Raw genomic sequence first — 22,892 nt, forward strand, 5'->3', positions numbered from 1 at the left:
GCTTTGATACCACTGTAATGATCCCAAATAGGAATACAAGTGATATAAAGCAAATAATCTGTGCAACAAATTATAAAAAACGAAATACACATTAAACACCCATAGAAATGCTACAAATAAGGAACTGTTGAGCCATTTTATTACTTTTCTAAAGGAAAAATAAAATGGATAATAAGATGATCCACCTGGGCTTTTCTCAATGGACAAGCATGACCAAACCTAGGTGAGAAAATGGTTGAACTGAAGATTGTCCAACTGTTGCACCAATCTGCACTGCGCTGCCCAGAAAACTACCTTTCTACTGAAGTTCAAATGGTTGAAAGGTCCACTTCTAATGCCCAAAAAATTATATGCTTCTAACGCTGGACTCCTTGGCCTAAACCCAGAAAAACCCACAAAGGATTTTGGTTGGTTTAGAGTTCTGAAATTCGACCCCCTTGGTTTAGACAACTACAAAACTCGGCCTACTGGAAACTACCTGCAAATCCTCCCAGAAATGGTCCCAAAGTGCTAGTCTGACCCCCTACTATCAAATCCCCAACTTCCCGAATGGGCTTTCGGCCTATGGCACCTGCTCCTAAGCTCGACGAAAACTGCTGGAATGGCCTCTGCGCTATCCCCAAGCCCAACAATTCGAGCTGCTGGAATGTTGTCCCTGTTGGCTCCAAAACTCACATAGAATGTTGGCCTATTGCTGCTCTCTCAGTCCACTAGCTCTCTCGGCAATTACTTGATCTCTGATGGCTCCAAACTCCCCCTGCGTAATCTCCAGCTACCCAGAAATACGCACTCCTTGTTCTGTGTTGAATGGAAGTGTTGTGACACACCCCTAGAACTCCTGAAATACTTGTGGAACTGCCTCCCTAGGGCAGGCACGGAAGGTCCCTCGAAGTAGAGGTTGAATCTCCCGCTTGAGAGATTCGTGGCTAAACAGCAGAACAAACAATCAAGTAATTTTGTTTGCAAGATGTAAGAATGAATCCCAAAATGAGCATTGATCCCTCCTTATAACTCCTTGGGCCTCCCTTGCCTCATGTGGGCCTCTCCATCCACCTATTCGACTTCCCTCCAAGCCATTCGAATGGCCCAGTCCGAATTCTCATGTGGGTGGCTGCCACATTCCACTAGCAACCAAATGAAGTCGAATTGCCTCCTAAGTCCTTAATTCAAAAATGATGGGTTCTCTTCCTTAGCCAAAATTGTGCAAAATGGTGTAGCAACACCGTATTACAAATGTATTTGAGAAGGGACATGACACAATTATAGAGCTGAAGCTTTCAATTGGTATGAATGGATTCAATATAACATTGTCGGGTATTTGGAAAATGTATTCAATGGATTCTATTTTATAAATAGGTTCAGTCGCAATTTAAAGTATCAAATTCGAACAAATTGGACAGAAAATAAAAATTTGAATAACGTAGCAAAAGATATAATTGACTAGCATTCATCTAGTTGGATTCAAAGAGAATGGTTCAACCATTCTATTATTCGAACAGATAAACATATCAACTGGAAAAGTAAAGGAATATTACACTCCTAAGGATGTCCTTTCGTGTAAGTTTTAGAGCAACACATCTCTAGTGGCATCCTAGAGAATTAGGATACCCAAGGATTTCATACTGGTTGAGTGATATGAAGACCAGAGTTTGGTTCAAGTTATAAGATGTTAAACGAAGGCTTCCTATAGTCCAGAACTGTCATTCAGCTATAAGTCAGTGAGCTACCAAAGGCTCCCCTTAAGTCCACTGTAATTGTAATACACACATCCACAAAACAAGAATGGGATCAACTCACTGGTAGTTACTAAAAGCCCTAAATGGAGTGAATTATATGAGATCAATGAAAATTTGGAACTTATCTCTATAGACCCCCAAAGGTTGGATCTTCTTCTTCTTCCTCATCTTCCTCTTCATATTCATATCATTGATAAGTTAGTAGTTGTCCATGCACACGCATATGAATGTATGGTCAAATAAGTTGGATAATCAACTTATATTTATGCATCTGCACCTTAAATATTATCCAAGGCATTGTAGGAATTTACAGGGTAAGTTCCACAGAAAGAATACCAAAAGGACACCGCTCACAACCAGATCTCAAATCAATACACCAGTATTTTTGACGTGGTTAAAACCCTCAGAGTGCAAGGAGGGAAACAGTCCACGGCCTGTCCCAACGTGGGTACTACAGGCAATTTATTAATCAAAGAATGAAAATTTACATAAGCTTCTCTCATGCACGGATTACCCGAACAATGACCCTCCATGCGCTTTAAATAGAACTCATGGACCAATCGGGTGTCAAGCCACGGATCAAGTGTCGGTAATACCGAGGTGAGAGTGAACCGTCGGATCACTACATATCGTGACCGTCGGATTGTAAGTTACAAAATGTACAACGGTAAAGAAACACACTTTACCTAACTCTAACCTAACTCTATACTAGACCAAGTTGAACTTAACTATATCCTATGTGTCGGAATATCCTAACATCCCCCTTAAGAACAACTTGGGATAGGATTGAAGGATTTACAAATATGACACAATAGGAGAAGGAAGGAGGCACTAGAGCCTATCCCCCCTTAGTGACAACTTCCTGAACTCCAAGCATATATCGAAGTTTAGTGAACTTCGCCTCTGTGAGAGCCTTTGTGAAGATGTTTGCAACCTGATCATCTGTTGGACAATATTGCACTTCAAGAACATGGTCATGAATGAGCTTTCTGATGAAGTGCATGTGTAGTTCAATGTGTTTGCTGCGCTGATGCTGGACTGGATCTTTGCATAGCTGAATGGCACTTTGATTATCACACCAAAGTGTGGTTGGATGCTGCTGCTCAAAGCCAAACTCTGATAGGATCTGACGAAGCCACAAGGCTTCCTTACTAGCTTCCACGGCACCACGATACTCTGCTTCTGCTGACGAAAGAGAAATTGCAGCCTGTTTCTTAAAAGCCCATGTAATAGGTCCTGAACCAAGAGTGAAGACATAACCGGCAGTAGACTTCCGATCATCAGGGTCACCAGCCCAATCAGAATCAGTGAAACCAACTAACAGAGGAGCTGCTTTGGCACTGTAATGAATCCCAAACTGTACTATACCTCGAACATAACGAAGTATTCTTTTAGCTGCTTTCCAATGACTTTCACGGGGGTTTTGCATAAAACGAGCAACAAGGCCAACAGCAAAGGAAAGATCAGGACGAGTATGGGTTAAATACAAGAGTTTTCCGACAAGTTGACGGTATAAGGTAGCATCAACTTCAGGAGAAGTACAAGAGACTGAAAGTTTGACTCCAGACTGAAAGGGAGAAGGGGCTGGCTTACAGTCTTCCATGTGAAAATGACGAAGAATATCACAAGCATACTTGGACTGGGAAAGGAAAATACCCTCTTGGGATTGCAAGACTTGAAGACCGAGAAAATAGGCGGTTTTAAAAAAAACGGCTCTGAAAAAGGCTTCCGGATGAAGAAGTTATGGCTTTTTGAAAAAAAAATGTTGACGTTGCCGGCAAAGTGCGCGAATGTGCGGGAATGAAAAAATCCGCCCCCACAAAATGGAGACTTGAACCCAAGACCTCTACTCTCTTAAAATAGCTTTGAACCATTGATCTATACAAAAAATTTGAGAGAGAGAGAGAGAGAGAGAGGGGGGGGGCCTTGGTTTGCGTGCTTGCCTTGAGAAAGCTCTTTTTCCCTACAAAACACAAAACACAAAACCCAACACGAATATGCAAAGAAAAACGAACCTTACGGCTCGAAGTTAGCTTTAGCCAAAAAAACTAGAAATTTTAAAAAAAAATCTCAAAGTTAGCTTTAGCCGAAAAACTAAATATTTTTCTCAATGTTTCTGATTTTCCGAGATCACACTAAGGTGCAGAGAAAGGAGCATACGCATGAGAAAAATCCTTCCTTTCTGTTTCTGATTTGCCCAGATCGCACAGAGTCGCAGGGCAAAGAGCATACGCAGAAATGAAAGGTATAGATCCGGTTAAAAAAAAGGCTAAATAAACTGAGACCGAAATAAGCAGAGAGAAAATAACAGTAAACTGCAAAAAACACTGTATACCTCCCGATCTGAAAAATGACGCAGCTAGGGCTACCGGAAACCTTTTCGCGTGAAACGAAAGGGGTTCCTCACTGGAACAGATGCTCCGAACGCAACAGAGCAGTCCTCTCGGCCCGAAAGCAGTCAGAAACAGCAGATCTAGGAAACGACAGCCGCATGCAGTTCTACCGGCTTCAGATTTGGATCACCAACGGACGCGGCCCTCAAATAGCTCTGATACCATGTAGGAATTTACAGGGTAAGTTCCACAGAAAGAATACCAAAAGGACACCGCTCACAACCAGATCTCAAATCAATACACCAGTATTTTTGACGTGGTTAAAACCCTCAGAGTGCAAGGAGGGAAACAGTCCACGGCCTGTCCCAACGTGGGTACTACAGGCAATTTATTAATCAAAGAATGAAAATTTACATAAGCTTCTCTCATGCACGGATTACCCGAACAATGACCCTCCATGCGCTTTAAATAGAACTCATGGACCAATCGGGTGTCAAGCCACGGATCAAGTGTCGGTAATACCGAGGTGAGAGTGAACCGTCGGATTGTAAGTTACAAAATGTACAACGGTAAAGAAACACACTTTACCTAACTCTATACTAGACCAAGTTGAACTTAACTATATCCTATGTGTCGGAATATCCTAACAGGCATGGGCAAGAGAGCAGTGGAGAACATACCCTTATTTCCACAAATAATACTTGCGAAGGAAAATAAAAGCATTTATCACCCTTACCCTACACTTGAGGAATTAGAAATTAAAACATACTTTCTTGATTGGCATATATTGTTAACTAATTAAAATTATGATGAGAATATTCCAAAAATTCCATTTCACTTTAGCCAATTTATCCTTTTACAAGTAATTGAAGTGATCTTCATGTGAGCACAAAAGGACCTTGTTGTCTCATGTGAAGTGGGATGGATGGAAATTTTCATCATCGAAAATCATTAGAGAATAGTTTACCATCTTGAATTGAGCATCTTCTAGTAAGAACATTGAACTGATGAAACCTAGACTCTCCAAATGATCTCTATTTCAATACAAAAACTGTTAAAATGAAAGAATACCAAATATAAAATCATGTCTCATGAATAATTCCCTAAACCATTATAATAACTATGATAACAATTCAGTTATGATGAACTAATTTTAACTCACTGATTATGAATAGATAGGTAATATCAACTATCCGGGTTCAATATCAACTTTGAGTATCACTTATAATTTGGCATCCACTACATCATATACATCAGTGTTTTTTTTTCCAAAATTATGTGTCAATCTGCTTATTTGATGTTACTCTTGTTTTATATTTTAAAAATTTTGAAAAAAAAAAATGCTATTTTGAATTTTTTAATGGTTGTCACAATTTGCCAACTTTTGTCATTCTTTATCAATGTCCCAACACCCAAACCCTCAACAATCTTTTGTCAATGCCAGTTTTCAACAATGATCACAAATATTACATCATAGAGCTAAAGAGTGCTCACACAAGATCCCCCTTCCCCTACACAAGTAAGGAGGGCTAGCACATTTTATTTAAATCCAACTTCCAAAGATCCTATAGCTTTCCTAAAAATGACATTACTAGCTAGGAGTTGTATAACCAAATCTGGTCTAAATGCAAAAAAAATTCCCAAGATGAATTGACCGGTCACCTACATATAAATCTAATTAACAAAAGCACAAATTTCCACACACTAACAGGTTTCAATTTTGGGAATGATCCTCTTCTTTCCTGTATAATTTCCCTCGTGTAAACAGAAAACAATCCTCTAAATGTCTTAACCTTTCAAATTCGCAATACTCAAATTGGTACGATCTTAGCTACTTCATAGAACAACAGTTTCCAGCGTTAACTAGAGTATGTGAGTAATAAGAACAAAGCCAATGTATCCCAATTATCAGGGAACTTCAGCATTGTGTAATTGGGAATTAGTTCAAACCCATTGCCCTACAGCCAACACCAATCTTTGTGGTGGCCAAATACATCTCCCCGGCAAAAAATAAAAGACAGCTTATCAAGTCTATCACAAGTTCACAATTCACGTTGAACAGCCCATATTAAGTTCCCTTTCTATATTTGTATTCTTTGAAACCATCATTAACAAAAATACATCCTCCATATTATTTATGTTTGTTTTGCACCTATTATCATGTCAACTTAGTTCTCAGAATAGCCCCAATTTGTAGGCAACAATATCACCAGATTAAATTTCAAAACTCTGCATACTATGAACCTGAGAAAATACTTTTTTCTCTCCCTTGCTTTTCAACTTTCTATAAAACATTTATTTTTCACTATGATAGAGAAGTTAATGGAGTTTCCAATAGTAAGCTTTCTCATCCAATATCTGCTACAAACCAAAAGCTAATTTTGCATGTTAAGTTTCTCTTATCTAGTATTTTGCAGCATTGCTTTATTTTTTAAATTTAGTTGTATTTTTAAGGGGAAAATGTAAGGAATATCCCAGGATAAAGGACCCCCTGCAAAATTCCCTAACAATATAAAGTACAGATATGAACAAAAATGTCAATATGGGACAAAAATACTACCACTGATGCATGAGCTCTGAAAGATGAAACAACTGAACCTTCCACCAGATCCCAAAAAAAAATGCGACCATCCTCAGAACCACCAACAACATGCGCATCTGTATTCGTGAGGCAGCTATCCATTTTATAAGACTGAAAAAAATGAAAGACAACTTCAGTCAAGCTATAGAATCTTGGCATATAATTGAAATAATATTCTCTTGAGAAATTATACTTCTATAGCCTACACAATTTACACTCTGCAAAATTCGAAAACAGTTTAGCAACAAATCTAAAGTTTACAGCACTTCATGTAGATTATTAATATCAAAAAAATTATCCTTCATCACCATATTCACAAAGAGACTGTTCCCTGTTTTATGCTTAAAATATCTACGTATTTAGGAACTTAATACATGACCAATATATTAGCTAGAATCAGTACAAATATAACGTTAGTGTCAAGCATAATAAATGATGATGACAAAAAAGCTACCCATCTCCTGTCAAAAGAGAGCATTTCAAGGGGTCTCAAGGCTAGAAATGCAATGAGAGGATCAGGTGGATGACAAGGCACCCATAGGGTTCATCAATCACAGAGTATGGCCTTCAAAAAGACCCCTGGGCTAAGAGGTCCAGGTTGTGCAATCTGGAGCAAGTAGTAAGCATCTACCGAAACTCACCCAACACTCATGGTCTTCAGAAGGAATCTAAAAGATGCAACTTGAGGTGCTCAAGAGAGGGGAGGGGTGGATAGCTGAAATATCTTGTGACTAGAACCTCCTTGAGAGCCTAATGGGGTTGAGTTGCTAGTTGCAAGTCAAGAAGAGGAATGAGGTCTCTTCAATGTGGAATCCAAAAGCTCCAAGGAATCAGCATGTCCTTTGCAGCCATTTACCATGGGGATTGTTACCTCCCAAATTGTGCTTGGTGATAAAAACACTAATCTACAAGGCATAACCCAAGAGGGCACTGTTACTTGCTGGAAGATAGCCTATATATTTTCAAGACAACACCATTGTAAGACCAATGAGATGCAACTCCTAAAGCCTTGTAGGCCATATGATGATATTTATATGGTACCCTAAGCCTCTTATGGTCGACCATGCCCTGTTCATCTAGTCCTCACTCTAAATTCCTTTTGTCCTAGATAGAATCAGAGGCCTTATGGTGCATCTATTGGAATTTGGAACACATGGATTATGGGAGCCATTGGTTTTGTAGAGGTAATCACACTATGTAGGGCTTGTCGAGCCCATATCGTAAGTGCACCTATGTCTTTTCCACATGGTGATGTGTAATAGAGTCTATATGCATCTTCTTGGCCATGGTACAGTATAATCATTAATGCAATTCTCCACATGACAGACTCACAATTCAAAGCATAATTTACATTTCTCGAGGCACTTCACTTACCCCATTGCATAGGGCTCTTAGGACCTGTTGACCACATTTTGTCAACAATCCAAGGAAGCAAAATGCGAAGACATAAAAAAAAAAGTTCAGAACTCAAAGTCATCAGCCAACACAGTGTTATCATTGTAAACCCAATTTTTGCAAATTGTATTGTAAATGTTGCTAGTATGACCGTTTATTTATGTAACAACACATAGGTAAGCCTCTGATTTTGGCAAAGAATTCCATCCTAGGAAATTTTTTAACCTTCCCGAATTATGAGTGTTTCTAAACACGGAGAATCGACAGAGTTTTTCCTCCATCTTAAAACCCCAAAGCTAAGGTGGAATTTCTTGACAAGGTCTTAGCCTCTTAGGTGAGTACTAGTGTTATATCGAGTCTTTGTAAAAGTGTGTTTGGGAATAATTTAAGCACATTTGGCTGAACTATTTTATTACAAACACACTTTGTCTATACTAGATCATATTGTGTCGCAGAATTGGGTAATTTCATGAGGGTCAATATGTAAAGGTGTATTCCCCGTTTGAGGGTTAAATTAATTGTAATATCTTGACGTAAAAATATTTTAGTGCACGGTCCCTCATACTTCAACACCATGGCTAAAATATTTGAGGGTGGAAAAAGTATTAATCCCCTCTAGAGTCAATTAATTAATTTTTCTGGCAAAATTAAATTAGATCCTAAGCCAGAAAATTAATTAATTTTTGAGTCAAAAAATAAATTATAGAGAAATTAATTTCTCTCCAAGTGGAAAATAATAAAAAAATCGTGGGCCAAAGGAAAGTCAATTTTTAAAGCCCCCCCCCCCCCCACCAAGGGAAAAATGGATATTTTAAGAAAAATTGAGCCCTTGGAACCTGGTGGTTAAGTCAAAGTCAAATTTTTGATAAAATTAATCCAAAATATTAATTTTTGGATTAATTAAAAATGGGTTTTACGAAAAATTCGAATTTTTCCTCAAAAGTAAAAATTTGACGGTGGAGATTAAAAGATGATCAAGCTATTTTCAATGGTCGTGTAATATCCCTAAGGGAAAATTAACAGTGAATAATCAAAGCAAAATAGACAACACATCACAAAAATCGAAACAGACAATCAGAGCACGAAAATGCTTCCACAACAGTGCTCTCCACTCATTTTATTAAATGAGAAAGTTGTACAACCAAGGTGTTGGAATGTGTGCACCTTGGCTTGTTTTTAGCAAGCTAGCAAATCCCTCAATGATCCCTGAATCATCGTCCATCAAGCCTTGTCAATTCAGCCCAACTGCTACACTGTAAAACCCAAAAAATGTTGTTGTTGCCTAAAATGAAGAGTTGTTAGAGCCCTCTCTATTGCTCAAAAAATTCAAGGAATTTAATCCTGGCCTCTACTCAAGAAACCCATAATAACCCACGAAGGGCTCGGCCAAAGCTTGACCTCGGAATTTCGACCCCCTTGAGCTTGACTCGCTCTCCAACTGGGAAATTCAGCTTCCTGAATGATCTACTGCTAAAATGCCTCCAAAATACCTACAAACCCTATTAGAAGGCTTCCCAAGCCTTCCCACCAATTCTCCACCTCAAATTCCCTTATCTCCCCACACTCCCAGAATGCCTCTATCAATGACTGTGCAGTCCCTGCGTTGTTGTGGCTCTCTACTGCTGCAAATCGAACTCCTGTCGCTGGTGTGGATTACTCTGAAGAAAAACTCCCTCCTTGGGCTGGCACTCGAAGTCCACCGAAGCAAGGGCTGGGATTTCCACTCGAAAACACCCGATGTGCTGAACAACACATGCAGACTTGGCTCACTGCTCAAGTGTGCTCTTGTCAAAGACAAATTCGAAAATGATGAATGATAACCAAAAATGAGAGCTCCTCCCTCTTTTATCGAATTGCCTCCAAGGCTGCCCATGTGGGCCCACATCGACTTCCACCCACCTTCTTCAAGCCAATGAAAGTGTATTCTTCTTGTGGGCCGAAAATGCCTTCATGGTGGCCCCCACGTTCCACCAAAGCCACAATTTTTCGCTGAGCCTATAGTTGGAGTGCCTCTTAGGCCAAAAATCACATATGGGTCCCCTAGGCCCCCTTTTTCCTAAGTGAGATAATGTGAGTGCCAAAATTGATCAAAATTTCGATATTCCCTTAGTGAAACACTAAGCAGGAATATCACAGTCCTCCCCGCCAAAATGTTGCTTGTCCTCAAGCAACTGCAAAGAAGGATGTTGTAGTATTTGTTCCCCCTCCCAGGTGGCATCCTCATCTAGTAGATTCCTCCATCGAATCATAAATTCCCTGATGACCCTATTACGTAGGTGCCTCTCTCTAGAATCCAAAATGGCCTCTGGTTCCAGCACCAAATGGCCTTCATCATCCATAGGGGGTAACTCTGTAGTAGCGGTGACTTGTTGCCCTAGTGCCTTCTTGAGGCAAGACACATGAAAAACGTTGTGCACCTGGCTCCCCAGTGGTAGCTCCAACTCATATGCTACCTCCCCCACCTTCTTAGCAACACGATAGGGCCCATAGAAGTGAGGTTTGAGTTTTTCAGCCCCCTTCTGCTTGAGCGTAGGCTGTCGGTACGGTTAGAGCCTCAAAAAGACCAAGTCCCCAACTTCGAACTACCTCTCAACTCTGCCCCTGTCTACATAAAGCTTCTGTTGATTCTGGGCCATTTGCAGATTGTCTTTTAGAGCCCTCAAGATGTCTTGGCTCTCCTATATCCAGCCTTTAGCCCTTGGGGCCCTGCTGTCTCCAAACATAACATCAGCAAAAGACAATGCATCATAACCATATAAGGCTTGAAATGGTGACACACCTATAGACATTTGATGTGTAGTCTTGTAGTAGTATTCCCCCAAATGCAGTCATCGTATCCATGCCTTCTATTGCCCTGTCACATAGTTACGCAAGAAGCCCTCCAACCACTTGTTAACTATCTTTGTTTGGCCATCCATCTGTGGGTGGTAACTGGTACTCGCGGTGAGCTTCGTACCCACCAATCTAAATAACTCCTATCAAAACCCACACATGAACACTCTTTCCTGGTCGTTGACAATGGCCTTGGGGAGACCACGTAGCCGAAATACCTCCCCGAAAAACAATTTGGCCACCTGTGAGGCTGAGTATTGGGTTGGAATGGTAAAGAAATGAGCATACTTCATTAAGCGATCCACCACCACATATATGCAGTCCTTGCCCTGAGGTTGCACTGTGGGCAGCCTGGTGATGAAATCCATTGATATTCTTTCCCATTTCCCCTCTGGAATGGGAAGCAGTTGTAGTAGACCAACGGGGTGTGTCTGCTCTCCCTTGTTCCGTTGGCATGTATCACACTCCTGTATATGCCTCAGAGTGTCCTCCTTGAGGCCCTTCCATGCAAAGCGCTCCCTAATGGTCCAGTATATCTTCGTAAACCCCTAGTGCCCTGCTAGTGGTGAATCATGGGCAGCCTGCAGAATCTTCTCCCTCAATCGGGAGTTGGGTACCAAGTAAATCTGGTCTTGGTAGTAGATCACCTCGTTCATCACCCGATACTGATTATCCATCACCAACCCATCAAGGATCTCGCATGCAAACTTGTCCTTGGAATACTCAACGAGCAACTGTGCCCTCCAGTCTGGGGCAATGTTTATCAAAGACAAGGTGGTTGATCTCCTAGACAACGCATCAGTAACTACGTTGTGCTTCCCTTTGACATATTCGATGTCAAAGTTATATGCCTGTAGTTTTCTCACCCACTTTTGCTACCTCTCTTGTAGTTGTTTCTGCTCCAAAAAGAACCTGAGGTTGTTGTGGTTGGTCTTGACCTTGAACCTGTTCCCCAACGTTGAAAGGAGAAGGGAATTTGAAATTCCTGTAGGGGCAGTGATTCGAATCTCCCAGGCGGTTGTGCAGTTCAAGCCAAGAAGATTGGAATTCGTGGGAAAACTCTCTGAGTGAGTCGACAAAGAGGTAAGTCTTTCCAATCAAAATTTATCAGTGGTAGAAGGAACAACGCAACAGAAGATTTAGCAAGGAGGGTTAACTTAGGTGGGATGCAGCTTTTCCTGCAGCAATTGCTGGGACAAGTTAGCGTCAAAAATTGGCACAATATGGATACTCAAAGTGTCTCAGATTTATCTACCAGATTAGATGAAGAATTTGCATGCCTAGCAAATTCAGCGTCAGCGGATGTTTGGTACATTGATAGCGGGGCTTCAACTTATATGACTGGAGTACGAGAACATTTCTCGACCTATCAAGAAGAACAAATGGACTTTCAAATAACTATGGGAAACACAACAAAATGTACTCCAGTAGGGAGAGGCACCATAGCATTTCAAACGGAAGCAGGGTCCAGCGTCCGAGCCACCAATGTTCCACATGTGCCAGGATTAGGAATGAACTTGATTTCAGTGTCCCAGTTACAGGACAAGGGATATGATGTATACTTCATGGGAAAGAAAGTATACATCATGCATCCAAGCTGGAAGAAGAAAAGGAAAATTGGGATTCGACGCAACAAGTTGTATAGGTTGCAGCTTGAATCACAAATGGCACTAATAGGCAACAACTATAATGGTGAGAAGGAGCGAAATGTATTATGGCACTGGCGAATGGGGCATTTACACCATGGAGCACTGAGGATGCTCAAAGAGACTGTTACAGGGGTACCAGTCCTTAGTAGTGAACATGATAAATTATGCAAAGGATGTGTGTTAGGGAAGTACGCTAAAGCAGTTTTTTCCAGAAGTAATAATAGAGCAGAATGCGTATTAGGATTAATACACTCAGATATCTGTAGTCCTATGTCCACGAGAGCTTTTAGTGGTGGCGAATACTCGTCAACTTTATCAATGATCACTCCAAAAAAACCTCGATCTATTTTTTAAAGACCAAGGATGAGGTCTTTGATCGTTTCCGAGAGTTTAAATCTCTTGTTGAGAATGTGACAGGGAAAAAGATAAAGGTATTGCGTTCAGACAATCGTGGAGAATATACAGACAAAGACTTCACAAATTTCTGCACAAAGGAGGGCATCAAAAGAGAGTGGACAACTCCATATAATCTGTAGTAGAATAGAGTAGCAGAACGGAAAAACAAAACTATTGTTGGGGCAGCCAAAGCTATGTTGTATGATCATGATCTACCTAGGTATCTATGTGCAGAAGCTTACAACACAGCGGTATATATCCAGAATAGAACTCCTCATAGAGCATTAGGGAAGAAAACGCCCGAAGGAGTTTTCATAGGAGAGAAACCGAAAGTCAGTCATCTTAGGATATTCAGAAGCATGGCTTATTGTCACATTCAAGACGAGAAGCGCAGTAAACTGGATTAGACTGTGGAAAAAGGGTATCTCGTAGGATACAGCAAGACCTCAAAGGCATATAGAATCTACATTCCTGGCAGTCGAAAGATTGTAGTAATACGGGATGCAAAGTTCATGGAAGACAAAGCTTTTAGGAAATCTCGTGAGATGCCTGCAGAAGATCAGTTAGGAGATGTTCCATTAGTCCAAGAGCAGCAGGGGTAGCAAGGAGGACACACACCTGGATCGAGTACAATGACCAGTACCAGTATCTCCTCAAAAGGAGGAAATGTAGATGGTTCTCAACAAATGGAACGACAGGATCAAGAGGAGTTGGTTGAGCCTTCCACCACTAGTGGTAGAACCAGCAGAGAAGTACGACAGACATTGAGGGACGCAGAGGACTTTGTTGGACCTCCTAGAGCCGAGAAGAGGCATCGTAGACAACAAGATAGATACCAGGCCTTGGTAGCTCAGGTTGAAGAACCCTCTAGCTTTCAAGTTGTTCAACACAAAGTAAGGGTAGATGCCATGATGGAAGAATACAACTCCATCATGACGAATGATGTCTAGGAAGTAGTACCTAGACCAAAAGATAGATCAGTTGTAGGATCACGATGGATCTACAAGATCAAGTATGTTGCAAACGGCAGTATAGAGAAGTACAATGCAAGGTTCGTGGCAAAGGGGTATGCTCAGAAAGAAGGAATAGACTATAAAGAAACCTTCACCCCAGTTCCTCGATATACCTTTATCAGATCTGTTATATCCCTAGCAGCTCAAATGGGATGGGAGATTCACTAAATGGATATCAAGACAGCATTCTTGAACGGAGTGATAGAAGAGGAGGTGTATATAGAACAGCCCGAAGGCTTCAAAACTCATGAGAAGAGAACTCATGTTTGCAGGTTAAAGAAAGCCCTGTATGGGCTCAAGCAGGCACCCAGAGCATGGTATGGTTGGACTGATAATTACTTGCAGCAATGGGGATTTGTCAAGAGTGATGTTGATCCCAATCTCTATTATTTGTTGGTAGAGAATGAGCCACTTATTCCGGTATTGTATGTAGATGACTTGTTCCTAACTGGGTCATTGAAGCTGAATTCGACATGAAGGACCTGGGATTGATGCATTATTTTCTGGGGTTGGAAGTTTGGTAGAAGAATGGGGAGATCTTCCTTGGACAAGGAAGGTATGCTACGGAAATTCTGAAGAGATTCAAAATGCAAGATTATCGACCCATGGCTACTCCCATGATCACCAACTAGAAGAAGATAGATGCATCAGAAGGCAATGAAGTAGATCCCACCTTGTACAGGGAGCTCATTGGGTCGCTTATGTCTCTGGTCAACACTAGGTCAGACATTTGTTTTGTTGTCAACACTCTTAGTCAGTTCATGGTGGAACCAAAAATAATGCATTGGGCAATAGCTAGACACATTCTTAGGTATGTACACAGAACAATCAGATATGGGTTGGAGTACTCCCGAGGGGAGGACGTCAGTTTGAATGGGTTCACTGATGCAGATTGGGCAGGTAATTCAATAGACCGTAAAAGTACCTCAGGGTACTGCTTCAGTGTTGGATCAGGGATGATATCTTAGTGCAGTAGGAAGCAGCAATCGGTAGCTCTGAGCTTAGTAGAAGCAGAATATATGGCAGCCAGCACAGCTACGTACAAAGCCATATGGATCAGAAAATTACTTGTGAGCTTATTCAGAAAAAGGATGGAAGCGACCAAGGTTTACTGCGATAATTAGAGTTGTATCAAACTCTCTAAGAATCTAGTATTTCATGGTCAATTGAAACACATAGATATCCATTGTCACTTTATCAGAGACTGTGTTCAGCGTGGGGTAGTACAGTTACAGTATGTCCCCACAGGACAGCAGGTGGCCAATATACTCACAAAGGCTCTCGGAAGAGCTAAGTTCACTCAGTTCAAAGAGAAAATGGGTATGGTAGAAAATTCGCTTTAGTAGCAACAACAGTTTGCAGTGCAAGGACAGTTGGCAGTGGCAGTGGCAAGGACAGTTGGTAGCAGCACAGATGCAGACATTTAGAGGGAGTTGTACTACAGATGCAGTGTTGGCAGTGGCAGTACCAGTAGCAGCACAGATGCAAACATTCAGAGGGAGTTGTAGTACGGATGCAATGTTGGCAATTGCAGTGTTATGAATATAATTCATAACAAGTAATTAAATAAAATAAATATAACGATTAAATAATTAAATATTAATTAGGTTAAATATTCATTAAGTTAAGTGAAAAGGCATGTCTAAAAGACATGCCCATTCACGAAAGGACACCTACTTAGGTATATAAATGCGGGTCCTCATTGTAAAGAATCATCACTTGTACATTTTATATATTAATAAATTATTATTACAAATGTCAAATACCTTTGTGTATTTTTACATTCAAGTCTACAAGCTATCAGTTTTTATGCTTCAATGGTATCAGAGCCTTGGCACAATATAATCATGGGGGTCTTTGAACGTCGCTGCACAATGTGCCATTACATTCACATCCTGAATGCGTTGAACAGTTTGGTAAAATTCAAGAAGATTATAATGTTGAAAATCCAGATGAAGTTGATCTTGATGTTGATGAGAATGACATAAATCAGGATTTGAATATGAACCGCTATGAAAACAATCGCAACAAGGACGAAGATGGAGAGGCCATATTTTATCCTGATGAAGAAGAAGAAAGGGGCTATCAACTTGAAGAAGAAAGGGGCTACCTGCCTGAAGAAGAAAGGGATTATCAGCGCAACCAGCGATATTCCTTAGATGAACAACAACCCGGTGAAATTAATTACAATTGATCCATCTGTAAGGTAGGAAGGAAAATTGCCGAAGTGGAATTGGGGGATAAGTTAGCTAACGCCATGGAACCCACTGCTCCACTTCCTCCTCATCCTTCCCCACCCCATTCGGCTTATCAATTTCGACTTGGAAAGCCCACATCATACACAAAAGAAAATGGCGTTTAAAATTTGTATGCGGTGGTGCACGGCTCCACCGGGATGCCTGTCGATGATGGTTCACAATTCAACCAACCTTATGAGGATGTGGAGTACGATGGTCCCTCTACACTGGAAGGTCCAGTCGCCATTGCTTTCGACATGGCCTCCATATGTGTAGTTTTAGAGTAAAAAAATTCATTGGAAAAATTACCCGCATGAGCCTTTTCAATACGACTGGGATGCGCTTGAGGCCGAAAAGAAATCCAAAAGAGAAGCAGAGACTCTGGGGTCGAACTTGGTTGCGCCAAAATCCCTGTCCCGTGCCTCTCTGCTTCAACCTTCGACGTTGCACCAGTGCTTGTAACGTCTGCAGCGAAGGCGACATCTACAGGGCCACCTTGGAGCAACCGGCCACCACGTCTGGAACGTAGTAGAAGCCACGGTATTAACGCGGCGACGTCTGCAGGGCCAACGTGGAGCAACCAGCCACTACGTCTGGAACGTAGCAAAAGCCACAGTATTAACGCGCGAAAGAATGAGGAGTCATGGTCAAGGTCAACCGTCATGACCGTCAACGCAATCGTTCTGCAAAAGTGGAGTTAAATTAATTTAATCAAATAATATATATTGTATAATTATAGTTATATATAATATATAATTATATAACAAATATATATGTAAATTATAATTTAATTAATTAAATTTAATATGAAAAAAAATATATATATGTACATATATATATAGTATAAAAAAATATTATTATTAAAGAAAAAACAGCATTATTAAGGAAGACAACCTTGGACTCAAAATAGAGTTACTAGCAAGTCACCAGTGACGGAGACCTTCCACCTTCCATATGCGGAGACGACAACAGCAAAGACAATTGCCAGTGATATAGCTTTGAGGACAAAGCTTCTAAAGGAAGGGGCAATGTTATGAATATAATTCATAACAACTAATTCAATAAAATAAATATAAAGATTAAATAGTTAAATATTAATTAGGTTAAAAAGTCATTAAGTTAAGTGAAAAGGCATGTCTAAAAGACATGCCCATTCACGAAGGACACCTGCTTAGGTATATAAATGCAGGTCCTCATTGTAAACAATCATCACTTGTACATTTTATATATTAATAAATTATTATTACAAATACCTTTGTGTATTTTTACATTCAAGTCTACAAGCTATCAGTTTTTATGCTTTAGGCAATGTCAACAACAGTACAGTTACAGCAGCAGCGCAGTGGTTGGTGGACAGCATGTCAGTCATCAGTAGTGCAGAGGACGATACTTCAGAGTTAGAGCAATGTGCAGTGGCAGTGTATTGCTAGAGCACATTCCTCGCTAAGAGGAGGTATTGATTTGGGGTAGCATCGGATGTGCTCTAGGCCTCAAAATTTGTAGGAAGGCTTAGACACGTGCATTCTCCAATACCCAGAAATCGTTTTGGGAAATTCTACCTGGAGACAGTTTTATTAAAATAAATAATTATTTTTAATGGGAACCTAAGTCTAAACTTAGGAAATTAAAATAATTGATGGGTATTAATCTAAACTGTAGGTGAAACTTCTAGAAGAAAGTAGAGATCAAGTCAAATGATCCTAACCATTGACTAGAATCTAATCTGGGTCGTTGATTGATCAACGAGAGGATTATAAGAGGAGACTTGATGGGCACTTGGAGAACACACCAGAGGCATATACTCAGTTACCTGAGTAAGATCAATTTTCTCACTAGTTGAAGTTCGGCAAGAGAAAATCGAATCAGCAGGAGAGTTGCAAGTGAGAAAGGAAGAGAGCGCATCAACATATTCAGAGAGTGCAAGGCAACAAAGACACAGAGCAGGAACAAGGTGACGCAGAAAGAGGCAGCATAGGGACATATTGACGCAGAGCCTACATGGGCAGCTTGACGTTGAGCCAGGAAGAGCAGTTTGGCACAGGCAAGATCAGAAGGATTCCAGGGAAGAAGAAGTGCTTCACCTGGGGTAGAACTTGGTCAAGAAGTGTCTGTAAAATTTCTCATTCCTATTTTGTTGATTGTAATTTGTACATGAGAATTTGCTAAAGAATAATAAAACCCTCATCTACTGCACCAGTTTTCCCACATTGAGTTTTTCTGGGGACGATTGTCCAAAAATAACTATCATTGTGATTGTATTTGTGCCAATGTTTTTCATTACATTAATTTCTGCAATGTTTTAATTGTGAAGGCTGCAGTAGAATATATTTCGATATTTGCCGTAAGAATACTGTGAATAACTTATTTCTGAGATAATAAGTAGAAGAAATAATATTAATCACTGGAGTAGGATTTCTATTTAGAAATTTTCACATATATCTGGATTATCTCCCAGATTATTTTCTTGCTTCTCATCCATAGCATATGAAATAAATTCATGACAATTCATCAGAGATTTCAAAATATGGTCATCCTCCTGAAACACCTGCAAATTGTAGATGTTATCATCAGAGATTTCAAAATATGGTCATCGTCCTGAAACACCTACAAATTGTAGATGTTGTCCAGCACATAAGGTCTCAAAATTACTTCCACTTCATACTTGCACAAAGGAGGCCAAGTGCATGGCTGAAAACTAGCTATTGAAAGGACCATAACATTTGTTTGTAGGCTGTGGTCTCTTGGGATTGCCTGGATAGAGAACAAAACCAACAATCTAAGTATTCTATGCAATCCCAAATTACATTCCTATAAACTTTCAACCTCTGACTTTTAGCCAAACATTGATCCCTCACTTGTTGCACAACTAGATCGAAATCTCCAGACATACACAAAACTTTAATTCTCAAATACATAGATAAATTCAATCCAAGAATCAAACCTTCATACTCAACAACGTTATTTGTGCAATCAAACTCCAATCATAAAGAAAAAGGAAGTGACTGTCGTAAAGGAGAAGTGAATATGATAACATCCAAAATGATTGTCCTAAAGAAAAAATGAATATGATACCAACATCCATCCCTTGCTTGAGCCTGATCAAATGCATAGCCCAAAACTGGCATGATAACCACATTAGATGTTCTTATAAGATCCATTATCTCTTACAATTATCTATTGTTTTTATGTCTTAAATGAGGAATAAATTTTGCATATATTGTCAAGAGACAATGAGAAGTATCAACACTAACCTTGCACACATGGCCCTTGTATTCTTGAAGAAGCTCCCCAGTTGACCTATATTAAAATCAATTATTAGAATGCAAAAGAATGTTCCAAGCTTCCAACACAACTCTAAAGACATCTGAGTAAAAACAGAGGAAAACCTGTCAACAAGGCGAAGCTTCGAATCCAGGCAGCTAGCTAGAATACAGTTATTGTCATTTGAAAGTGAGATACAGTTAACTGATTGTCCCAGGTCATCAACAATCTCCCTGAAAACAGATTTCATCAGCAGTGCTACGACAAAAGCATTAGTACATAACAGAAAGTAACCCATGTGACAAGACAACCATCTCCATCGACTGAATAAACTGCAATTTACAGAACCCATCCATTTTATGTTATATCTTACAAAAATTTAGAAGAACACCAAAATGCTTCAAGAAATAAAAATCTGGCTCAATCTAATTTATTGCGCATTGGCCCATACCGTCCAATACGAATATCGAAAGTGCGAATGGTTCCATCCACACATCCTGCTAAAATCTCAGTTTTTGTTAAACAAACTGACATCACACTGTCTGCAAATGTGTCAATTACCTGTGACATCAGACAAATACAAACTTCAGATTGTAAGAAAAACAACTCACTCCTTACAATGTAGAAGTATTAATCTCTGTACCTGAATTGGTTCTGTGCTATGTGACCTGCAGTCCCATGCTCTAACTGTACGATCATATCCGGCTGATATGATTGCTGCACCATACTCGTTGAATTTTACTGAATTCACCTGTGAATCAGCCAGTTTAGACCTACAACTTCTCTATCATAAATGGGTATCCATAGACCCATACTTGAACGTATAAATGTAGCATAAAAAAACATTTAAGGTAAAGACATAGAAGTAACTTCTCAAAGATCTGTGTCATAACTACCTATATAGTTAGTGTGCCAACAATAATTTACCGTCTTACATGCAATCAGAGACCAATATGTATGTTCCTCAAAGAACAATGACAAAGAAACATGTAAGCACAGTGAAATTTTTAGTGCTAAGTACTTTTAATACTCCTAGCCAGTGTAACAGTACTTGCAACTCCAAGATAACTAATGACCATTCATATGAACTCAATCCTGAGACAAAGAGTGAATCAACGGTGACCTGACTACCAAATGAGGTATCTATACAACAAATAACATAAAGTTGGTCTGAGATTCCTGTTGAGGGGTTAAAAAGCAGTATTGTATGGTTGAAGTGTTTCCTGGTGACATGTGGCAACTAAGTTTGGAGGTGTTTGTTATGAACAAAGTTCATGTACACAGCAAAATATTCAGGATATGTGAAATATAAGAATGTTCATCATGGGACAAATAACATATTATATAAGAATGTTAGAATACAAGAGATATGAGATGATATGATTGTTACAAATGAGGGCCCCCTTATATACCTAGGCAAGTGCCCCTTCATGAACGGTCATGTCCTTAGGACATGCCTCTTCAATATACTAATTATTGTTAACTATTTAATTATTAATTATTTACATTCATAACATTGCCTTCCCCTTTTGAAAAGCTTTGTCTTTAAAGCTTATTAATGAAAAGGCTTGATCTCTTTTTTTGTCTCAAATGTCTTGTTGTCTCGGAACTGTCATCTTTGATGATACAAGACAATATGAACTTCTTTGTGTGGTACAAATTTGTCGTACTGTGAAATGATCTAACCATCCAAAATCAATCTTATGTGGAATTTTATAATTACTTGATAGTTGGGATAAATTGTTATCATAAGACTAGATTGTGCAAACATTGGCATTCTTCGGAACATAAGTCTGTTGTTTTTCTTCCGAGTGATACAGATAAGCAGACTGATTGAGATGTTTGCTTTTGTCATTCGGATGTCGATAAGGAGTTCTTGTGATTTGATTTTCCCTTATCATGTGTGTGGCAATTTCCTGATTTACTTCAAGTACTGACATTGTTGAGTTGGTTACAGAATCTTCACTTGGGATATTCATCATCTAAACTTCATCTAAATATGTTTTTCCTTCAATTGCATTGGGATCTTCTGAATTGTGGTATTATCTCGATTAGTGTTTGTTCCCTTTTCTTCAACTTGAATTTGCACATTTGAAGATTTTGATGCTTCTTCTTGAATAAGTTGTTCTAAATTGTCTTTTAGTGACTTATTATCACTCTTAAGCTTCTTTATTTGCGTAAGCAGGTTTTGATTATGATTCTTTAGACGAGAAAGTTCCTCGTTTCCTGAATTGTTGACATTATTCTTAGTGTCCTTCTCCTACTCTTTTAAACTTTTGATTTGTTCTAATAACTTTTGGTTAAGGTTCTTTAAGTGTAAATTTTCCTCTTCTTGTTCTGATAGGTGTGCCTTGAGTTCTTTTTTTGTGACCTTAGCCTTCATGACTTGCACAAGTAATTTTTCATTATGGTCTCTGAGGCAAGAAATTTCTTCGTCCCTTATTATTACTTCCTTATAATGCATATCCTCAAGATATTTATATTTATGTTGTGATGCTTCCTTGTTTCTCTAAAATTTCGCTATCTTGCCTTCTAAATTTTTAATATATGAATTCTCTTGATCTTCCAACAGCAATTTCTCAATACACTAGATTACATTGTCTTGTAGGAGTGGTCTTGGGTGTCCAACTTGCAAGTGGGATTCTAGTTTCTTCAATCCTTTATTAAAATTTGCATGTTGTCGCTCAAGTGTCACCATTAATTGGTTTATCCCTTCACGAAACTTCTTATCTCCTTCTAATGATTGCTTTTGTGTATCACTTTGATATTCAACTAAAGTAAAAGTTTTGTGACATTTTTCACAAACGACATCTTGATTTCTAAATGACTCTTGGCAATTAGAATATCCTTCTAAACAAAAAGGATATTTTGAAAAGAAACCACAGTTACTTATGGAATGCATCTTTTTGTTTCTTTTCGACTTTTCTATTTTTTTTCTTTTTCTTTTTCTTTTTCTTTTTCTCTTCTAAAATCTTTGAAATAAAATTATTTCCTTCACTTTTATAATTCCTCTAATAACTCCACTTGTATATATTTGAATTTTTCTCTTATGCTTATATAAAGAGATGAGCTCTTTTTTTTTCATCCTATAAAAATATATTTCCAACTTATAGTATTTTTCTCTTTATATCTTGTATATATTCCTTGCACTTTTTTATAAAATACCCCTTTATTTCTAATTGAATTTTTATAATCCTTTTAATAATTTATATCTTGTGTAAATAAAAAAATAAAAAGCCTTTGTATAACTGTTCTTCTATTTTTATACTTTATAAAAAGATACTATATATTCACTTCCTCATACTTCTTTTTAAATACTTCAATATTTTTAGGAAGATTTTATTAAAATATAATCTTTTCCACTTCCTTTTTCACTTTTAAGTTTTATGATTCGATGCCATGTAAGCATTCAACTTATAATTTCCCCTTTTCTTTTTCTTGGTCTATAATGACTATTTA

At 39.0% G+C, this 22,892-nt stretch overlaps 1 protein-coding gene across 2 annotated transcripts in view; it reads right to left on the bottom strand.

The window, feature by feature from the left end:
- The window catches only part of LOC149180252 (Transducin/WD40 repeat-like superfamily protein), a 251,176-nt gene that overhangs the window by 81,025 nt on the left and 147,259 nt on the right, over nt 1–22,892 (bottom strand). For both annotated transcript variants that reach the window (XR_016256905.1, XM_089415989.1), the window contains exons 3-7: nt 20,077–20,184; nt 19,885–19,994; nt 19,559–19,666; nt 19,424–19,469; nt 6,630–6,761 (exon numbers count right to left, since the gene is read on the bottom strand). Coding sequence is in view for 1 of the 2 variants with exons in the window: in XM_089415989.1 (XP_089272115.1) it covers nt 6,630–6,761; nt 19,424–19,469; nt 19,559–19,666; nt 19,885–19,994; nt 20,077–20,184 (504 nt within the window). In the remaining variant the exon portion in view is untranslated. The remainder of the gene's footprint in view (nt 1–6,629; nt 6,762–19,423; nt 19,470–19,558; nt 19,667–19,884; nt 19,995–20,076; nt 20,185–22,892) is intronic.

The sequence above is a fragment of the Pinus tabuliformis genome, chromosome 3_2 (genome assembly GCF_031772625.1).
Source record: "Pinus tabuliformis cultivar Carrire ecotype Pingquan chromosome 3_2, CPIR1, whole genome shotgun sequence".
Taxonomy (NCBI): Eukaryota; Viridiplantae; Streptophyta; class Pinopsida; order Pinales; family Pinaceae; genus Pinus; species Pinus tabuliformis.